General features: G+C 54.7%; 1 protein-coding gene across 11 annotated transcripts in view; it reads right to left on the reverse strand.

Annotated features, from left to right (window-relative positions):
- MAPT (microtubule associated protein tau) overlaps positions 1-19589 on the reverse strand; it is a 43216-nt gene extending 23627 nt beyond the window's left edge. For 10 of the 11 annotated variants that reach the window (XM_066566975.1, XM_066566972.1, XM_066566968.1 and 7 more), the window contains exons 1-3: positions 19471-19589; positions 1497-1585; positions 158-244 (exon numbers count right to left, since the gene is read on the reverse strand). In XM_066566975.1, the coding sequence (XP_066423072.1) occupies positions 158-244; positions 1497-1542 (133 nt within the window). In that variant the 5' untranslated portion in view covers positions 1543-1585; positions 19471-19589. Of the gene's footprint in view, positions 1-157; positions 245-1496; positions 1586-18297; positions 18385-19470 lie in introns of those variants that run through there. The other variant, XM_066566967.1, reaches the window with a different exon arrangement.
- Between the last annotated feature and the right edge of the window lie 387 nt (positions 19590-19976).

Consider the following 19976-nt stretch of genomic DNA (forward strand, 5'->3'; position numbering starts at 1 on the left):
TCTGCACCTCATTCAGCAAACACCACTAGTGATGAGACCAACGAAGGGGTTTCTCCCCCGAGAAACCCCACCAGGACACGGCACGGGGACTCTGTGGTGAGGTTTACCACGACCCCATCCATCGTGGTTCCAAAGCAGAAAGTCAAAGAGCTCCCACCTTCTGTAGTTGGGGTGCTCTTAGCGTCAGAAGTTTCAGAAACAGGCTCATCCGATCCATCATCGACTGGTATCTGAAGGGGATAGCCTGGAAAACATTCAGATACTTACAACAAGTCCTTGGCTATGACCTGGGGCCTGGGGGTTACCAACTCTCATTGCCCAGAGCCACAGCTGCAAAGAAGCTGCAGCTGGAGAGTAAAAACCACCTGAACTAAAAGCAAGCAAAGCGTGAAAATGCCAACCAAAAGCACCAGGGTGACCACCAAAAGGAACAAAAGGAAACCCACCAGCAAAAGAAAAGCCCAGTGAACTGGGCAGGCAGAAACAGCAAAGCATGGCACAAGCAGGCAGGAGATCTCAGCAACGTAAGGAGGAAAGATGTGCAGCTTCTGGGCCTCTGTTGTCCTCTCCCTCCCTCCCAGAGCAGGTTGAGCACTCCCAGGACTGCAAACCAGCCCATGGCTGTGACAGGGCTGGAGCAGGACAACATTCTGTGCCAAGAAACGGTGGCAAAAGTCTTCTGGAAGAGCAGGGCAAGAGGCACAAGTCTCCCCTCAGCAAGGGTGTGGGCAAATCAAATAATGAGAGCTGGGAAAAGTGATTTGGGAAAGAAGAAGCGAAATCCCTGGGAGCCTGTGGTGTGTGAGACAAGCTGAGAGGAGCTGTTGGACCGCAATGCTGCAGAGCCAGGATGAATGGAGGCTCTGGATGCTCTCCAGGACAGAGGCCATCCATTTATCTGGCCAAAGAGGTGTCCAAAGCACCTCAAGAAAAGGAAATTAAGATGATGTTTATGTGGAGCATAGCCAGGAGTGAGTCCCAGCAGGTTTGCTGGCAGCGCGGGTTTCCAAGCTCAGCTGTGGAGCACGGTGGAATGAGAAAAGGAAAAGCTTCTGAAGAAATGCAGGTCTGAAATATGGTGAGGAAGAGTCTGGCATGGCCCCCACTCCCAGAGCTCTCTGCTCAGCTGTCCCCAGGGCCCTGTGCAGGTGAGGAAAGCAGGCAGCAAGCAGCATCCTCGAGCTGTGACCCCAAATAAAAACAGTGCTGTGTTTCCTGAGCAAACTGAGGAGTGAACACAAACACACACTTGCAAAGCTGCAGCAGTGGGATTCCCCCCCTAGTCTGGGGTTATTCTGCTCCATGGACAGTGAGACCCACGAGCAGCATTTTGCCATGACTGTGCATTTTGGAGCATCTTGTGGGCTCCCTGTGGTGCCCTGGCTGACCCTCAGTGTCCTTCCAAGGGGCCCTCACACCACCACCGTGCTCTCCCTCTCCCTCCTTAGCTCAGCAGTGGCCCAGCAGGTCCTTCACCACCTCCTGGACGTGCTCACCTGAGGAGAAGTGTTTTTCCTGGCCAGGTGCGTGATCCTCCATCATGGTCGTGTCCTGAGGCTGCTCTGCCACCTCTCAGCAAAGGTACCTGAAAAGGAGAGTAAAAACTAACACCCATTAGGCAAAACCTGACCCAACAGGAGCCAAGGGAAGGTCTGGGCAGTCCTGCACAAGCAAAAGCATGTGCCAGTCACTGCATCCCTCACAGCAAACACAGAGGCAACTCCTGCCAGCTGCATTCAAGTTCCAGGAGTATTTAAGACGTGCCAAGCAAAGTGAGCACCCTGGTGCACCCAGGACACTGCTCTGGCACAGCTCTGCCCCAGGAGGGCCATGAGAGCAGCAGGTTAAGTGCTGACTGACCCCTGTGCACACTCCAAACTCTGCATTTCCCAGTTTAACCAGTCTCCCAGGAGCTGTATTTGCTGTTGGGGTGTGATGCTGCTCTGGGAGGGGATCCTTCCATCCCTGTGGACACGTCCAGCAGGGATACACAGCTACCACAACACACTCATCACCTTAAGAGCCACCCAAAAGTGACACGGGGGGGGGACACCAGGACTGTCCAGGGATGGATTCTGGACTCTTAGAGGACAGGGTCTCGCTCAGCTGTGGCTGTGAGGGCACAGCACAGCCCCTGCTTTAACCCCAAACCCTTCCTGCAGGGCTCAGAGAGCCCCAGCACAGCACAGAGCAAAGCAAACAGGTCAGGGGTGGGAGCAGGAAGGTGCAAAACCTCCCAGCCCTTTCTCTAAACTGCATTGATCTGCAAAAGGAAATGAAGTCTCCAACAACCATCATCTGCCCCCTGGTGCAGGGTGCTCTGTGCTGGCTGGACAGACAGTGCTTTTAGCTGCCTTCCTAAGAGCTGCTTAATTACAGCCATTGGCAGTGATTAATAATCAGCTATTAGTGTGATCACATGCTCAGCAGTGGAGCTCAGGTTACCAGCAGCAAGGAGGAAACTTGTGGTTTTGTCTGCTGGCAATAAATTAACTGCATGTATGGAACCACACAAGAGAAACTCCAGGGCCAGTAACCAGATCTCTCACCCAGCTTTTTTTTTTAAGCCTTAGCAAGATGACTCTGCAATTTAATTACTGCCTTAGACAGCTACAAAGCCATTTGACAGGACTGGAGAACCAAGGAAGCTGGAGGACTTGCACTGGAATGAAATCACCCATAAAAATGGAGGTATAAAATAAGAAAGAATTAAGTATCTAATTATTGCTCTAATTGGCGGGTCCTAATTATTTGGACATATGGCTGCCAAGAGCTGAAAGGATCATATTGATTATATCCAGACCTCATCTGGCTGATGCTTGATATTATTTACAGCACTGAAATACTAAAATTTAGTGTTAAAAAGCGACCTAGGCACAGACCTGAGTGTAAAACGACACAGAAAGGTGCTGCTCTGGTGTGTGTGCACGTGGAGGAGCTCCCTCTGTGCCCCTGGCACTGGGTCCAGCAGCTTTCCCAAAGCACTGCCCTGTCCTGGGCAGGAAAATGTGGATGGCAGCAGCAGCTCCTGCCCCTCCAGCCACTCTCTGCTCACCACACACCTCCCAGCAGTGACACCTTTGCTTCCCAGCTGCACATCCAGGGCAAAAACTCCCAAATCTGCCGTGCTGCATCCGCACCAGGCTTTCCCTGACTCTGCCTCCTCTCCTCTCTCCCTCCCAGGTGTTTTTTGGAGAAGAGCAGTCAAGTGTCTGCCCACATCTGGTCCTTTCTTGCCTTTCTGGACCATTTCCTGGGGCACCATGCAGAGGGGACTGCTTGCTGGAGGTTCATCTGCTGGCTCCATGGACAGCATCCCCCTGGGGAAAACCTTGCATTTCTGCAGGGCATGCAGGGCTGCAGCCTGGGGAAAACCTTGCACTTCTGGGCATGCAGGGCTGCAGTCTGGGGAAAACCTTGCACTTCTGGGCATGCAGGGCTGCAGCCTGGGGAAGTTCTTGTGCTTCTGGGCATGCAGGGCTGCAGCCTCAGGGAATCCTTGCACTTCTGGACATGCAGGGCTGCAGCCAGGGGAAGTTCTTGCATTTCTCCAGGACTGCAGCCTGGGGAAAACCTTGCAATTCTCCAGGACATGCAATCTGGGGAAGTCCTTGCACTTCTGGGCATGCCAGGGCTGCAGTCAGGGGAAGTTCTTGCATTTCTCCTGGGCATGCAGGGCTGCAGCCAGGGGAAGTTCTTGCATTTCTCCAGGACATGCAGGGCTGCAGCCCCCGTGCTGTGATTCAGCAGAGGCTGGAGGCTGCTGTGGGCAGGGCTGGTGGTCACTGCCTGCCCTGACCAGCCGGTGCCGGGGCTCTGCAGCACAAAGGAAGGGCCAGGGCTGTGCAGAGCAGCTGAGGTGCTGCTCCCTGCCTGTGCTGCTCAGGTACGGGCAGGGCCAGCCCCCACTCCCACCATGGCACGGCACAATGCAGCTCGGGAGGATGCAGCCATTAATTTTTCAGAGACAATCTGAGAGGAAGAGCTGCCTTCCTGTTACAGGGAAAAAGCACCAGCAAGGGCGTGGAGGTCCATCACTGAAACACTCAGGGGGACCCTGGGGGCACCTCAAACCCAGCTGCAGCCCCTTCCTTCAGACACAGAGGTTTGGGGGTGAGGCCTGGATGGCTCTGGAGAGCAGAGACATCTCCCAGCAGATGGAGCACAGCGTCCTCCTGCTGCTCCTGAGAGTCCCCTGTGCCTTGAGCCACCCTCAGTGAGGAACAAAACCACCTCCAGCTGGCACGGGAGGGAGGGAAAGTCTCAGCTTGGCCTTGGGTTTTCACTCAGGTAATGAACTCCCGTGACCAAAGAGAATTTAAATCTTATTAAAATGGCATACTCTAGATTCGAATGCTCAAAGATGGACTGAAAATTCTGAAAGAAGTCCACAATGATAATCCTCTTTGTTTTTCCTTTTGAGAGGGGGAAGGGGAAATCCTTCTCAGAGAAAAACATAACATCAAGGGGGAAAAAAAAAATTCTAAAATATTCTTAAAAATGTAAAACCAGCCCCGCCTTGTAGCAATGGCTCAGTGATGCATAATTAGAGCAAAGAAAGCTGCACAGAGATAAACTTGAACAGCACCATCCACATGGCAGATAAAGCACAAACCCTCCAAAGAACCTTATCCATCCCCAGCAGAACTATTCTCCTTAACCAGGGACACTATCTAAAAAGCAACAGCCCATCCCATAATTAACAGCTCCTCCTCCAAACCTCCCATTTTCCAAACCCGGAGCCTTCCTGGCATTGATAGGGACCTCAAAGCCCATCCAGTGTCACCACTGCCGTGACAGGGACACCTCCCACTGTCCCAGGGGGCTCCAAGCCCTGTCCAGCCTGGCCTTGGGCACTGCCAGGGATCCAGGGCAGCCCCAGCTGTGCCCACCCTCCCAGGGAAGAGCATCCTCCTAATACCCACTCCAAACCTGCTCTCTCAGTTTAAATCCATTCCCTTGTCCCGTCACTGCAGGTCCTTGGAAATATTTCCCAATATTCCCATTTCCCACAGACACTGGAAGGCACCATTGGCTCAGCCCAAAGCTGCTCCTTGTCCCCAGCCCCACGTCCAGGCTGCAGCAGCAATTCCTGCCCTACACCAAAGAGGCACCAGGGCCCCCTGCACCCTGCAGCCCCTGGGGAGCCCCAAAAACCCCGCACAAAGCCTCCAGCACCCTCTGCCCGGCGAGTTCAGAGCCCAAACTCTCAACCCTTGGGCACGAAGCTCCTCTGCAGTGGAAGGGAGACAAACCCCAGGCTGCAGACGAGGCGAGCCCAGGGTGCCCCATGGAGGGGAGGGGGACAGGGCAGATCCAGGAGCACCCAGCTGGGCAATCTGTGCCAGGCACCTCCAGCCCTGGCACAAGGCAGAGGGGAACAGCCCCCCCAGAGCCCCTCCGTGGGTCACAGTGGGCACAGCCCAGGGGACACGGCCCAGGACTGTCCCCAGGCAGGGCAGGGACAATCCCGGGATCACAAGGCTGGACCGGGGGCTCGATTTACACAGCCCAGCCCAAAATAAACCCGGCCTTGGCAGAGCTGCCTGCGGGTGGTGCAGGGGCCCTGAGGTACCAGGGCAGGAAAACACAGGGAAAGGAGAGGAACATTTCAGCAGCAGGAGGAGATGCTGGCTGGAATTGCACATTCTGGGACTCACCAGTGGCCCAAGGAGCAGCTCCACCCCTCATTCCAGCCACGAAATACCCACAAAATACCCACAAAATATCCAAGTGATCACCCAGGTAACTCCCAAGCCTCCAGGCTATTGTCTCGTGCTCAGCATCTTCCTTCCCCATTATTTAATCAGAAAGGGGACAAAGCACTCGCTCTTGTTGTCAAAAATGAAAATTCAACAAACGCGAGCTAAGTGTTACTTCTGAAAGGTGATCAAACACGAACAGGGCTTTAAAGAAGCATCATTCCGTCTGAATTACATAATTAAAACAGAGTGACAGCACCGTGAAACAATATCAGCCTGAAAGGCTGTTCATAATTCATAAGCAACTTCCTTTTCATGTCCTTTGTGCTCTTCTCCAAGTACTGTTTTTCCCAGAAGCTGACAGAGGAAGGAATATGGACGATGATCTCATTAATTGCAGGCACTAATATGCAGTGAGCTGAGAAATTACATGGAATTTCAGGATATCTAGTCAAGAGGACGGAAAACTTCTTTTAGGTTCAAAGACAGATAAATGCCTCTTGGAGCAATAGGACAGAGCTGCAAAAGAAATTGTCTCCAAAATGCATGTTTTCTTTTTTCTTTTTACAATTTTTCCATATTTATTATAGTTTGAGTAACTCCTTGGAGGTGTGAAACTTTTGCCCCTTTCTCCAGGGGCTGGACACTTTTCAAAGAGACACGAGATGGGTTTGGGCTCACAGCAGAACAGCTTTTGGGGCACCAGAGTCTCACCCACAGCAGCATGGACACCCATTTTCTTTTCCTGTCACTCCATTCCCCCAGCACAGCCCTTACAATTCAGAGCTGCTCAGAGCCAAGGGCCCTGCCAGGGGTCACCACGGGGGTCTCACGGCCGGAGAAAAGCCAAGGAAAACTCACTCACATGCTGGTAAGTTCCTCAGGGCTGCTGAGAATTAAACTAACAGAATTTGCCATCCCAAATCAGCTTAGGCCCAGTTCAGCAGCTGCCTCGGAGCAGGGTAGCAATTAGAGACCAGATTATCCAGCACAAAAACCCCAGCCCACGGCCTGAGCTGCAGGACAGGGGGAATGGGTTTGTCTGCACGTCCCCAATAAAACAACTGTGACCTGCTCCACCTCCACCTCAAAGCCTGAGCATCTCCATCTCCACCTGCAGCATCTCCTGGCACTGAATGGATCTTCCTTCCTTGATCTTCCACCCCTTCTTAATTTCCTTCTCACTCCGGCCTGGTTGACCTGACCAACCTTTCCCAGCAGCAGAGCAGACCCCAGCCTTCCCTGCGAGCTCTCAGAGGGCATTTCAGGGTGGGCACAGCCCAGGGAGGTGCTGGCCCTCCAGATCACCCAGCTCATGCCATAACATGATGCAAAAATCAGGCTGCCCCTAAGTCCCCCTAACTTTAGGTAGATTAGAGCTCTGATCAGAAGGGCTTACGTGGCAGCACAAAAGGAGGCAGCAGCAGTTTTAAAGCAGCCCTGTGTGCTCAGCAGGCTCTTTGCAGAGAGGGGAGAGAAGCCTCTTTGGCAGGGATTTGCCAGGCTGCCTGAGGATTTCTTCCCACCCCCTGCTACAGCATCTTGCAGCTCCACCCAGCCCCGAGATGGTCGATGGTGGGGGGATAAATTCTTCCTCCCCAAAATCCCGCTTGCTTGGGAAGCCTTTAAGCAGTTGAACACGCAGAGCGGATCAAAGAGAAGGCAGATCTTATTTACCAGCTAATTCCCTTTGACTCTTCCCATCCCAGGCTGAGCCCAACCTGCTGCAAACCAGAGCCTCCCCCCCTGCTGCCGCAGGTTTAAGGCGGGCTCGGCAGCTCTCAGGCTTGTAGCAGCCATTATTCACTGAACAGAAAGTGCTGGAAGGCTGATATTCCTCCCAGCACTGCCTTTCCCAAGGCTGGGCTCGTGCCCAGATGTGGCTGCAACACCAGGCAGGGCAGAGCCCAGGACAGAGTCACAGACTGCTCCCCCAGCCTCCCCACTGCCCCCAGAATTGATGGGGAGGGGGAAAAGAGGGAAAAGAAGTTCCCAAAAAAATGCCCCCGGAGTCTTAATGAATCGGGACAATCGATGGCACAGCAGCTGCTCTGCCCCATCAAGTGCCTGCTTTACCTTGACTGGCAAAGGACACCATGAGGAGGCAGCAATGGCTTTGGGAGAGATTGCACTGCCCGAAGGAAGAAAAGCAGAAAATCATCCATTCCCACTAACTGACACTGCCACACTGCCCTGGGTGGCTCACTGGGATTGTCAGGGTGTGCCCAGGATGGGCAGCAGAGGACAGAGCTGCTGGCAGAGCACTCTGGGGACAGGAGCCCGGCGGGGCTCACCCGCTCTGGGGACAGCTGCCACCTCACAAACACAGGGCAGCTCCTGTGGCCAGCAGGGTCTCATGGCCATCACAATCTTCTCCATCAATATGAGGCCAGAAACAAGCCGACAGAACTTATTTCATGCTCCAATGGGCACCAAACCAGCTCCCAAGGCGGGGACAGGCTGGTGGATCCAGACCATCCCCATCTCCCCCAGCACAGCCCATCTGGGAGGGCACTGAGCGCTGCTACACCCCTCCTGAGCTCCCTGCAATGCAATTCAGCCAATCAAAGAGCTGAGAAATACCCCAAAAGTCACTCAGTCAGCCAGCCACACGTGGAACAGCCTCACAGGACCAGGAGGGTGAGAATCCGCAGCCAGGCAGAGCTCTCAGGGTGATCCATCCATCAGGGTGTCTGGGGCAGGCTGTGAACAGAGACTCCTTGGCTCTGCTCTTCCTCCTCATGGGTCAAATGGTCTGCATTTGACTGCAAAAATTGCCAGGCCATTGCTGTGCCAGCACCAGCCACCACCCAGCTGCACCTGAGCCCCACCAAGTTTTGCCTCAGGCTTGGAAAAGACATTGTGAGACACAAGGTGCGTGTTTATTGCTTACTTTGATCTCAGCTGCTCCTCTGTCTTTGATTTCACAGTGCTGACAACATTTGCTGCACCCTGACAGAAGTTCTGTGAATATTCAATGCTGCCACAGTAATGAAGATATTAAATATGAAAGATTCTTCATGCCACAGCTCCAGTCTAGTGAGCGATCCCAGCCAGAGCAGATGAGACAGAACCAGGAGGGCCTTGTGGCCACTAGCGTTGCAGGAGATTTTCTGAGGGCCAGGAAAACATTCTCCATGGATTGGGCCATCATTTCTGAAGTTATTTTGAGCTGTTTCAGCACATGGATAGAAAATAAAACGATGACAACGGCACCATCTGCTGCAGCTACTGTCACGCCACCATGGCTGGCATGGCTCTGGCAGCCACAGAAAGCCTGTCCCAGGGGAGAAGCCAAGGTGAGGCTCCCCAGGGATCCCTGCCTTCCTCCTGCAGGATCCCATCCCTGCTTTCCTCCTGCAGATCCCATCCCTGCTTTTCCCCTGCAGGATCCCATCCCTGCTTTCCTCCTGCAGGATCCCATCCCTGTCTTCCTCCTGCAGGGTCCAATTCCTGCTTTGCTCCTGCAGGATCCAATCCCTGCTTTCCTCCTGCAGATCCCATCCCTGCTTTCCTCCTGCAGGATCCCATCCCTGCTTTCCCCCTGCAAGGTCCCATCCCTGCCTTCCTCCTGCAGGATCCCATCCCTGCCTTCCTCCTGCAGGATCCCATCCCTGCTTTCCGCCTGCAGGATCCCATCCCTGCTTTCCCCCTGCAGGATCCCATCCCTGCTTTCCCCCTGCAGGATCCCATCCCTGCTTTCCTCCTGCAGGATCCCATCCCTGCCTTCCTCCTGCAGGATCCAATCCCTCCTTTTCCCCTGCAGGATCCCATCCCTGCTTTCCTCCTGCAGGATCCCATCCCTGCTTTCCCCCTGCAGGATCCCATCCCTGCTTTCCTCCTGCAGGATCCCATCCCTGCTTTCCTCCTGCAGATCCCATCCCTGCCATTCTCCTGCAGGGTCCAATTCCTGCCTTCCCCCTGCAGGATCCCATCCCTGCTTTCCCCCTGCAGGATCCCATCCCGATTGCAGCAGTGGGTTCCAGGGTGCAGTGGCAGAAACACCTCCCAGGGGAGCAGAGGGGAAGGACAGGGTGTGCAGCAGCAGAGCTGGAACGAGCGTTCCCAGCCTGAAACAGCCCAGCTCCCCCCTGCAGGACAGCACCAGTCTCCCCTTCACTCCACACACCGTGCTCATTTCACCAAGCCATCACTTCCAGCCACTTGACACCCCAAACTGGGCACCAGCCAGTCCCTGGCCCCCGTGCCCAGCTCCAGCTCCCCAGGGGTGACTGGCAGAGCTGGAATGCAGCAGGAGCTCACCAGGACACTCTATAAATACAGAGGGAAGGCTCAGGCATTCTCGACACACTGGTTCCTTAGCCTAGAAAGCAGCAAACGCGTCAGATCTCACCAGTTTTCAGGGCTCCAGCAGGACCTGTCCTCACCCCAGCAGCCACCATGCCACCAGAGCAAGCTCTGTCACGCCTGTTTTAGCTTCTGTCTGGCTCTGCTGAATTATTTTTGTTTTTCATGACTCAGAGGCTCTTCAGATGAGGTCAAAAGTCACAGTGTGTTTCCTGAACATCATCTTTCATTCTTTAATGCCAAAAGACAACAAACAATGGGACATTCATCAAGTGTCGCTGTTTTGCTTTTATATTGTTGCATAACAGCAGAAAAAACACTGTTCCCCGAAATGTTCACAACTGTATTTACTAAAACGAAAAGCTCCATTTTTTTATTAAATCTGTATCAGGTCAGTAAGAAGATAAACGCAGTGGGGGGGGGGGGGGGGGGAAAAAAGCCTAATCTGGAAAAGCTCAAGAGAGAAAACAAACAAACATCAGCAGGAGAGCTGAGCGTAAGGATGAGAGAATCCTTAATTTCCTGACAGGGAGGGGAGGGACTGGGACACGCCAGCCCAGGGGAAGCAGGTGGGGACCCCAACAGGTTCACACCCCCTGAACACCCGGGAGCTCCAGCCCTGCTCCCAGAAGTTGTTGATCCCACAAGGATCAACAAGGCACCAGTGCCTGTTTCTGCTCATGCTTTGCGTGACACGAACAGCAAGGGACTTGTGATGGGAGATGGCTGTGGCTCCCCACACCCTGCACAGAATCTGAGAGCCAGAGCTCTTCCTTCTAGCACAAAAACCCGACAGTAGCTGCATTTGTACCTTTATTTCTCCTAACAAGGGAGCACAGTTTGTGCTGAGGCACAAGACAAATGAGGATTTTACAGTAAGGATGAACAGCAAATAAAAACCTTTATACCAAAACATCCCTACTGAGCTCTTGGATGTCTCTCCCCAGCTGGTCTTTGCCCAGTTTGGGCCACTTGGGATGACAATCAAGCAGCAATCTGTCTTGTCTTGATTTTAGTTTTATGGGGCCGATGAGCAGATTCGCAGCACAAGCAGATGCAGGCAGTGTGACTAAGTGACAGCCCACATGGGAACACGGACCATAAATTCAGCCTAAGAGTTGTAAAACCATTATTTCCCCTCCTAACCCAAAGGCTAAAGGAGGAGAAAGTTTAAAAAAAAAAATCCATAATCCACATGCATTTCATCTTCCCCAGGAATTAGCCCAGTTGGTGCCAATCTTTCTCCTCACAGGGATGAGGGAAATTGTCCGAATTTAAGCCTGCCCCAAGTCTCGGAATTCCAGCTCAATCTCCCCCAGTACATTAGTTAAAAATAAACGAGGTGCAATCAGCCTCCTCGGGGATTTTATCCTCTTTCAGCTCTAAATGCAGCTCTGCTGTCACATGTGTGCCATGTACAAAGGGGCCGCCTGCCTCCCAGCCTCACTTCTGCCCCAAAATAATCTCACTCCTGCTCTCGGCTTACCAGGGCTCCATTCATGTTCCCCGGGGTCACAGGCTCTCTCTCGATCACTAAAACAAAGGCTGGAAGATGCAGGGCCGCTGGTGTGTGTCAGCACTGCTTGTTTTTATCGTGGATGAATGGAGCCAGCCTGTTTGGAGAGGCTCTGACCACACCTAAAGCCACGGCTTTGTCATCCCTTATCGAGGGAGGCAGGAGCCTTCTGCTCTCCCCACCGAGCCAAAAGCTTCACCCACCTCACACGACTGCCCCTTTGCTGAGGAGAAGCATTCACAGCTTTTTTTTCCTGGCTGCAGCACTCCAGTGCCAGGCGATCCTTACTCAAAAAGTCACTTTACACCCGCCCAGCTCCCTCCCGAGCCTGGTGTTCCCCCCGGCACTGAGAAGGTGCTGCTGCTCACCTGGACACAAACACCACAACCCCTAAGCACGATTTTTCCCTTTAAGAAAACAAGGAGATGCTCCTGGATGCTGAGAGAGCAAACAAGCCCAAAAGTCCAAAACTCCTCTGCTAAGGTGAGCAGCAGTGGCTAAGGAAACCTGCTCTGGAGCTGAGCACGGGCCTCAGACAGCCCTGACAATAAGCCCTGCTATTAGACACAAAAGCAGTGACATATTTGAGAGATTAAGCATTAATAAGTGCCTTCACATTAAAGAGTATTCATTCTTCACCTCCTGCCTGGAGGAACCTGGGGGAAGGGAGGAGCTGGCAAAGTGATCCAGCTACCACTGACATGGGGGAAAAGCAGCGCTCATGCAAAGTAAGCTCCAAAACCATGAAATAAAGATGCAGCTCAGCAATTCCCAATGCTGGAATTCCACATCCTGCAGGGTGCTGAGTCCCCCACCTTGCTCTCAGGCAAGCACCAGCCTGGGGCTGCCAGGCAGGGTTTAATATGGAAGGGTGAGAGGGCAGGAACAGGAGAGATGGATGAGCAAGCAGAGCAGACAGGACAGCAGGCTCAGGTGTGCCCAAGATGCTGCTCAGGATGAGAACAAAACCAGGGAGCCCCACGGACCCCTCCTGCTCTCAGCTGCTCTTTTTGGATCACCCACCCACCACCAGAACCCTGCAGGGCTCCACACACCCCAGAGTCACTCCCTTTGTCCAACGTCCTCATTTTGGTCCCAATACCCTCATTTTGGTCCCAATACCCTCATTCTGGTCCCAATACCCTCATTCTGGTCCCAATACCCTCATTCTGGTCCCATCCTCTCTAAATCTGTTCTCCCAGGCAGTGACCCCAAGCCATGCCATAGTTTGAACAGATTTTACCTGCTTTCCTCTTCCCTCCCAACAGCAACATTTATTACTTCTGCCTATTCGCGCCTGCCAGGCTCTCCATTATTACACCGGGAAATGCTGAGGGAAAACCGTGTAGTTTTCTGTCCAATTTGGAGACGTCCATTGTTAAAAGCTTCTTGTACAAATCCCTCCAGGCAGCTCCAGGCAGCACCCTTTGTCATGCTGATGAGGCAGGAGGTAAAACACACATAAGCAGTAACTTCAGAGGGCAGAATTTGCTCAGGGTGGAATCTGCCCTTGAATTCAGAGTCAGTGGGAGCTGAAAAACCAACCACAAAAGGCAATTCTGACTTTGGATTAAATCCCAGCTTTGGGCTCACTAACACCACAAACTACAGCTACCAGCAGAGAGCAGGAGAAGCTCCAGTTCTGCCACATCACCCAGTTTCCTCTCGCCTTAAAGCCCACAGGTAACTCAACCCCAGCCACTCTCACCCCATCACAGGCAGGATCTGAGGAGGGCAATGAAGCACTGGCTCCTGCAGGGAGGAGTCAGCACTTTGTACCAGGTGGGTCAGCACTAGCCACATTTCCAAATCTTACATTTCCTTCTCTTCTGACCGCACCAAAGTCAAATACAGCTTCATATATAAATGTCATTTTTATTCAAAGGCTCCTCACATAACCCTGAGTGGGCACAAACACAGACCAGCCTCCAGGAAGGAATCCCTGCAGATTATCCCTTCTCTGGGGACAGTCTCCTCTCTCCTGTCATCCCGTGGTCTCCAGCTAACACACAGAGCAGGAACAGCCCCTGCTCCCCCTGCCCGAGGCTCATCCTGAGATCCACAGCAACCAGGCAGGACAAGCCTTGCTTGCCCATCACTTGGCCTCTCGATTTGGGTGTGACAGCCCTGGTCTGCCTGGGCTTTGGCTGAGAACAGCTGGCCAGATGTGCCCCTGCCCCAGGAAGCCCAGGTGAAGTGACATTTCCTTTCACAGAGAAGGAGCAGAGCTGGTTTCTGAGCACCGCACACTGAGACCGAGCCGACACAGCCAGGATTCAAGGAACCTTTAATCAAAGAAAAGATAAAATGTTTCCTAGGACAGGGAACAATTTAACCACTCTGAACACCTCCCCTACTTGTGCCAATTTCAGCTTCAGAAGTGCAAACGCGTCTTTGCAGGGCACAGAAAACAGTTGGTTTATCTCAGAAGCGAATCTCCAGCCCTCCCCAAACAGGCTGAGCTGGATGTCCTCCGGAGTCACAGGAGGGGCTTCTTTGGATGTTTCGAGTCATTTACAAGCACCTCATGGAATTTCATTCTGCGGCAACTGACTCGAGCCGCTGATGAAACCCATCTGAAATTACATCTGGCACTTCCAGGCAGACAGCCCGGGGCAGGGGCTGGGGGGGAGCCACAAAGTGCAGCTGATAAGTGGCAGAAAGCCCTTCAAGTCCCACACGTGCTATTCAAACCCCTCAGTACAAGTGATTTCATCGCCTCTCTTGAAGCGTCAAGAGTTAACACAGCCTTTCCTGCCCCTTCGGACTGCACCTCGCCAGCCTCCGTCCTTCCCTGGAGCATCACCCCGGAGCTGGGGATCACAGGACCACGGAATATCCCCGGCTGAAAGGGACCACAGCGATCACCGACCCCCACAGTCCCACCCTGTGCCTGAGGGCATTGTCCAAACACACCTGGGGACAAAGCCCTGCCCAGGGTGGGACAACCCCACTGCTCTGGAGGGCAGCACGGAGGGAAGGCAGAGGGGTCAGGGCAGGTAGAGTGGAGAGGCTGCAAAGATGGAAATAATTAGCCCAACTGCAGCAATAATCCTTTTAGCTGCACAGAAGGTATCCCCCGGTGCTCCCTTTCCTTGGATATTTAAAGAAGAGACACCGAAAACAGGAGGCACGCTGTGTGTTATGACCACCTTTACTAATTGGTCTGCTAGGAGAGAAAAGGGGAAAACCAGTGGATTGATTTCTGAGGAGCAAAAAAGCTCATTAGACTTGCAAAGAAAACCCACTCAAGTCGAAAGGCGCAGATACTTCTCCTCCAGACTCCAGTGTAAACCACACATGCTTTCCACAGGCACTCAAAAAAAACCCCAGCCTACAACCAGCAGATTTCAGTGTAAAACAAAGCTCCAGCTCACAGATGGAGGAGGGAGATCCATCCTGCTGCAAGAGAGACTCACATTCACTCAGTCCCTCACAGCAGAGCTGTGCCCACCTAAAAACCTCACCAGGGTTTGCCTAAAGGGCCGCAATTCTGCTCTGCCCAGCACATCCTAGGGTGACCTGCAAAGACAGTTTGGGACTGAGGGCTGTGGGTGCTGAACAGCCAGGAGGGAACAGCACTGCCCAGAGCAGCAGCTCCACATCTCCCCCAGGCTGGGGGCTGCACCTCTGGCAAGGCAGAGCCAGCCTGGGGCTCAGGGAGGTTTCTCCAAGCCCACCCCGCTCTGCCCCAGGCCACTCACCCTAATCCTGCTGCCAGGGGAGTGGGGACATCTCCGTGCTGCTCTGCAGGACCGGCAGCCCCAGCCACTTCTGCAATCGCTTCCTTTTCCATCTCCACAGGCAGGCAGCAGCCAGGACTGCCCAATTTACTGATGAGCACCCCCAGCCCTGGGGATGTGCCCGTGGGGTGAGCCCCAGGCACCACCCAGCCAGCTCTGGAGCCTGAGCAGCACAGCCAGGCCAGCAGAGCCCCCGAGGTAGGAAGAGATTACACTGCATTGGCAGAAAAACCTAGAAAGCCAGCCCGGCTCTGCTGCCACTGCAGCAGGAGGGAGAGGCCCTCAGAGAGCTGCTGCTCCTCTCAGCTGAGGCTGGGAACAGCCAGGATGCCGAGCTGGGGCTCCCTGTGCTACAGGACAGGTACACGAGGGGAACAAATCCCCTCAGGGCTTAACAGCCTTGGCTGCTCCAAGGCAGCCAGAGAGGCCCCTTCTGCTCCAAGAAAGGGCTCTCGGTGCTTTCCCACAGACTCGTGGGTTTGCAGACCTCAGAAGGAGCCAGAAAGCATCAGCCATGCCCATTTTGCTCAGGGTTGGCTGCTCTACCTGTGTGCAGAGCCACAACCCCTCTAAATTCCTTTTAAACCCCGCTGCCACATTCCAGCAGCCCCAACACCCTCCCAGCATCACCCAGAAGGATGCCACAAGCCCAAGGCACTGCACTACAAGCTCCCACCTCTCGGTCCAGCCTTAGCACACAGCCTAGGAGTGAACCAGCCAAGCTACAAACTGACTGAGCTCAGCAGCCAGCAAGCTGAGCAAACTGGAAAATACTGGGAGCCAGGTGGAAACCAGTGCCCTGGCTCTTCCCTGACTCATTCATCAAGTGTCAGAGCATTCCTACAGCTAAATTAGCAGCACTGCCCCAAAGGACATCAGCACCACAGCCAAGCCTCATCAGCACGCTGGGCTGACAAAATAAGATTATTCTGCTCAGGACAAACTCAAATCCACAGCTTTCTTTCAGTTCTTGAATAATCTTGCTTTTGGGAAGAAAGGCACCGGCCACCCTGAGCATTTCCCCTCAGCCAGTGCCTCATGATCCAATTTTCCACGCTCTGCCAACCCAGAGGGATTTGTCTGGAGGTCTGGGGTGGGCACACCCAGCACCAAGACGGGCCCACCAGCCACGGCTGTGCTGCAGGATGTGTCAGGACAATTTGTCACTCCCGTGCTGATGGAGGCAGCCTTTCAGGAGCTTCAGCACCGACACCAGCTCCAAAACACTCCCAACGTGGCTGTTCCAACAGCCCCGCAATGCTGCCGAGCCCAAATTCCACGTGGGGACACAAAGGTGAGCAGGGAGCAACTCCCTCCATCCCTGCTGCTGCATCCTCAAGGACTGCTCAGCAAAGTGGTACCCACACACCTCCAAACCCCGCGCCTGGAAAACACTGGAAAAAAGCCTGTGGTGCTACAGGGATCAATGAGCACTCCACGAGGAACACGGCTCTCTGAAATGCAGCAGAGGAACACAAAAGGCAGAAGATGAAACACCCACCTCAGCAGCAGCATGCTACGAGCATCCCTGACTGGCTACACCCAGCTCTTCCTCACCGAGACAGGGCAGCTACAGTGTCACATTTTCCTCCTTTTTATCCTATGAGGTCTGGCCAGGGGAGCAGAATTTCCCCACGGTTTTTGGGAAGGAAATGACAAAGCTACAGCACTCCCTTTTCATGTATATATATATAATACATGAAATGAATACACTTGCTTGGTCCTCCTGAAGCTGCAGTTCTTTAAGCACAGAGGGGATGGGACAGTTTGAATGGAACACCTTGGGAAGGCAGAGGCTGGAAGCAGAGGGCAGCAAGGGATACAGGGGAGTGGGAAGGGTGAGCAAGCCCAAATTGGAAGCAAGAGCTGTAAATACTTCACACACAGCGCAAATACTTCACACAGTGCTTGACAGAGGGAGACACACCAAACCTGCACTTGCCACCTGCAGGGGCTGGGCCCATCCCCTCCTCAGGGAGCTGCACACAGAGCTCCCACCACCGCTATCCCCAGTTAATCCCTGCAGGATAAACATCCCTATCTGATCTGTGACACCGTCTGTGGGATGGGCATCGCGGTCCCCGGGTCTCAAAAAATGAACCCCACCTGCATCTTACTCAAAGAATGAGAAAATGCAATACTTTAATCAGGTGTGAACCATCTGCCAGTGGATCCCCATCCCTGCAAGCCTGGAGTGCAGGCTGGAGCAATCTGGTCTAATGGAAGATATCCCTGCCCATGCCAGGGGGGTGGAACGACATGGTCTGTAAGGCTCCTTTCAACCCCAACCATTCCACGATTCTATGTTCAAATCCTCTACAAATCACAGGTAAATCAGCCAGCACTTTGCTTTTGTCCTTAAGTTGCTCATCTTGGGGCGAAAACCAAGCATTTTGTGTTTCAAGAGTGAACAAAGCATAACTGGGTTAGGCAATTCCTTACTCCTAGAGAGAACGAGGTTTTAATTCTTCTCCCCTCAAGAGCAGCCTGCAAACGCCCAACTGAGACCTGTTTTGACCACCCTAAAAAAAATAATGCCAAGAAAACTGAACCCCACAAGGAAAGCCATTAAACACCCCAAAAATGTGACGTGCTAGCAGCAGAGCCAAAGCCCCTTCAATGGATGGAAGCAGGCAGCCATTGCTGGACAGACAAGGCACATTAAGGATCCTCAGCAGCAAATTTTGTTCCACTGGTTCAGACACGCACCCAACATCTGCCCACATCCACGCTGGGGAAGCTCGGGAATACTCTGCATACAAATGGTGACAGCTTAGCTCATCTCTCAGCTGCTCCTTCCAGCACGAGCAGCCTCTCGCTGCAAATGGAGCTGCACCTCGCGGGGTGGTACCACAGCAAATGGAAGGAGAAACTCCCTCTGAAGGGATGGCAGCTGCCCTCTGCGAGCAGCAGCAGGATTGCGTTTCTAGGTGTTCAAAAACAGCAGGAAAAATCGCCTTGCCTAAGCCAACCCTCCCTTGGGCTCATGTGGCAGTCGGGGATGCAGGCAGAAATCTCCATCCCTCACCTGGAATGAGCTGTTTCTGCTCCTTGCAGGTTGAATTGCTCCAAGGCAGGAGGGCGGGTGTGTGCTCCTGGAAACACCTGGCCAGGAAACTTCCCTTTTCCCAGCTAAGTCAGACTTAAAATAAAGAAATACCCAATAACCACAGGTAAAAAAAAAGGCAAAACCCAGAAAGGGGGGGGCAGCTCCACGCCCCACCTGGTGGGATTTGGGGACAAGAAAGGAGAGACAGCACGGGAAGAGGAAGATGGAAGGGACAAGGGGGCAATTCCAGCATGACAAGGGCAATCCCAGCATGGCACTGGGATGCTTGGGATGTGCCCAGCACATCCAGGCACTACCAGTGACAGCAAGGAGCCCCATCCCAGCCCCAAACCCACGAGGCTGGGCATCCCCATCCCCATCCCCATCCCCATCCCCATCCCCATCCTGGGGCTGGAAAACACCCGGGATTCAACAGGATGGGACCCACCTCGTTCACGTTAAACACCAAACCCCTCGACACGGGCACCGGGGGGTGCAACAAAGCCGGGCAGCGCCGGGGTGCCGTGACCTCAATATCGCTTCCCCCCACGCAAAATTTAGGGCTGGGCGTGTGCAGCTCCTTTTTTCCATTTTTTTTATTCGAAACGCTTTCTCGTTACGGTTTCCCGTTATTGATTAATTTCCCGTTTTTAATCACCGCTGCCTCCCCCCTCGAGGCGGCTGCAGAACATGGCCCCGCGCTGCCGCCCCTCCTGCCGCAGCCCCGGCCCCACCTGCCGGGAGGAACGGGGCCGAAACGGGCGCAAAGCGGGGAGAAAGCCCCAAACCCGCCCTTCTCCATCCCTCCCTCCATCCATCCATCCCTCCCTCCCTCCATCCATCCTTCCATCCATCCATCCCTGGCCGCCGCTCCCCGCCCGCCGCACCTGCCCCGGCCGCCCGCGCTGCCGCAGGGGCCGCGCCTCGCGCTGCCGCAGCCCCGGGGCGCCGGCACCGGTACACGCCCCTCCCCTCGCTTTTGGGATGAAATGGACGGATTTTGCTTCTCGGGGCTTGATTGATTTTTTTTGTTGGTTTTTTTTCTCTCTCCCCCCCCCCCCCGCCTGCTCCGCGCGGGACGCGGCGAAGGGAGAGCGCGCCCGGGGGGTTCAGCGCTCCCCTCCAGCCCACGGGAGCCACCCCACCCCGTACCTGCCGCTGCTGCGGGGGTGTCCGCACCGGAGCCGGCTGCTGACAGCGGTGGCGGTGACGGTGACAGCGGCGGCGGCGGCGGCGCGGGCGGGGCGGGGGCGCGCGCGGGCTCCGGAACCTTCGCCGCGCCGGCGGGGCGGGAGCGCGCGCGCGCGTGCGCGGAGCGGCGCCGAACTGTCCCCCCCCCCCACCCCCCCGCGCCCCGCGCCCCCCGCCTCTCGCGGGGAGCGCTCGCCCCGCCCGCGCGCGCGCCCCCGCCGCCGCCGCCGCCCCATTGTCTGCGGGGAGCGGGGACGCGCGCGCCGCCCCGGCCGGCGGGGGGCGCTGCCGCGATGCCCCCGCCCCGCACGGCCCGGCCCCGCTCCGGCCTGCGGCGGCCGCGGTGCGCACCGAGCCCCGGCACGCACCCGGCACGCACCCGGTACCCACCCGGTACGCACCCGGTACGCACCGAGCCCCGGCACGCACCCGGTACCCACCCGGTACCCACCCGGTACGCACCCGGT

The sequence above is a fragment of the Molothrus aeneus genome, chromosome 28 (assembly GCF_037042795.1).
Source record: "Molothrus aeneus isolate 106 chromosome 28, BPBGC_Maene_1.0, whole genome shotgun sequence".
In the NCBI taxonomy this organism is placed as follows: Eukaryota; Metazoa; Chordata; class Aves; order Passeriformes; family Icteridae; genus Molothrus; species Molothrus aeneus.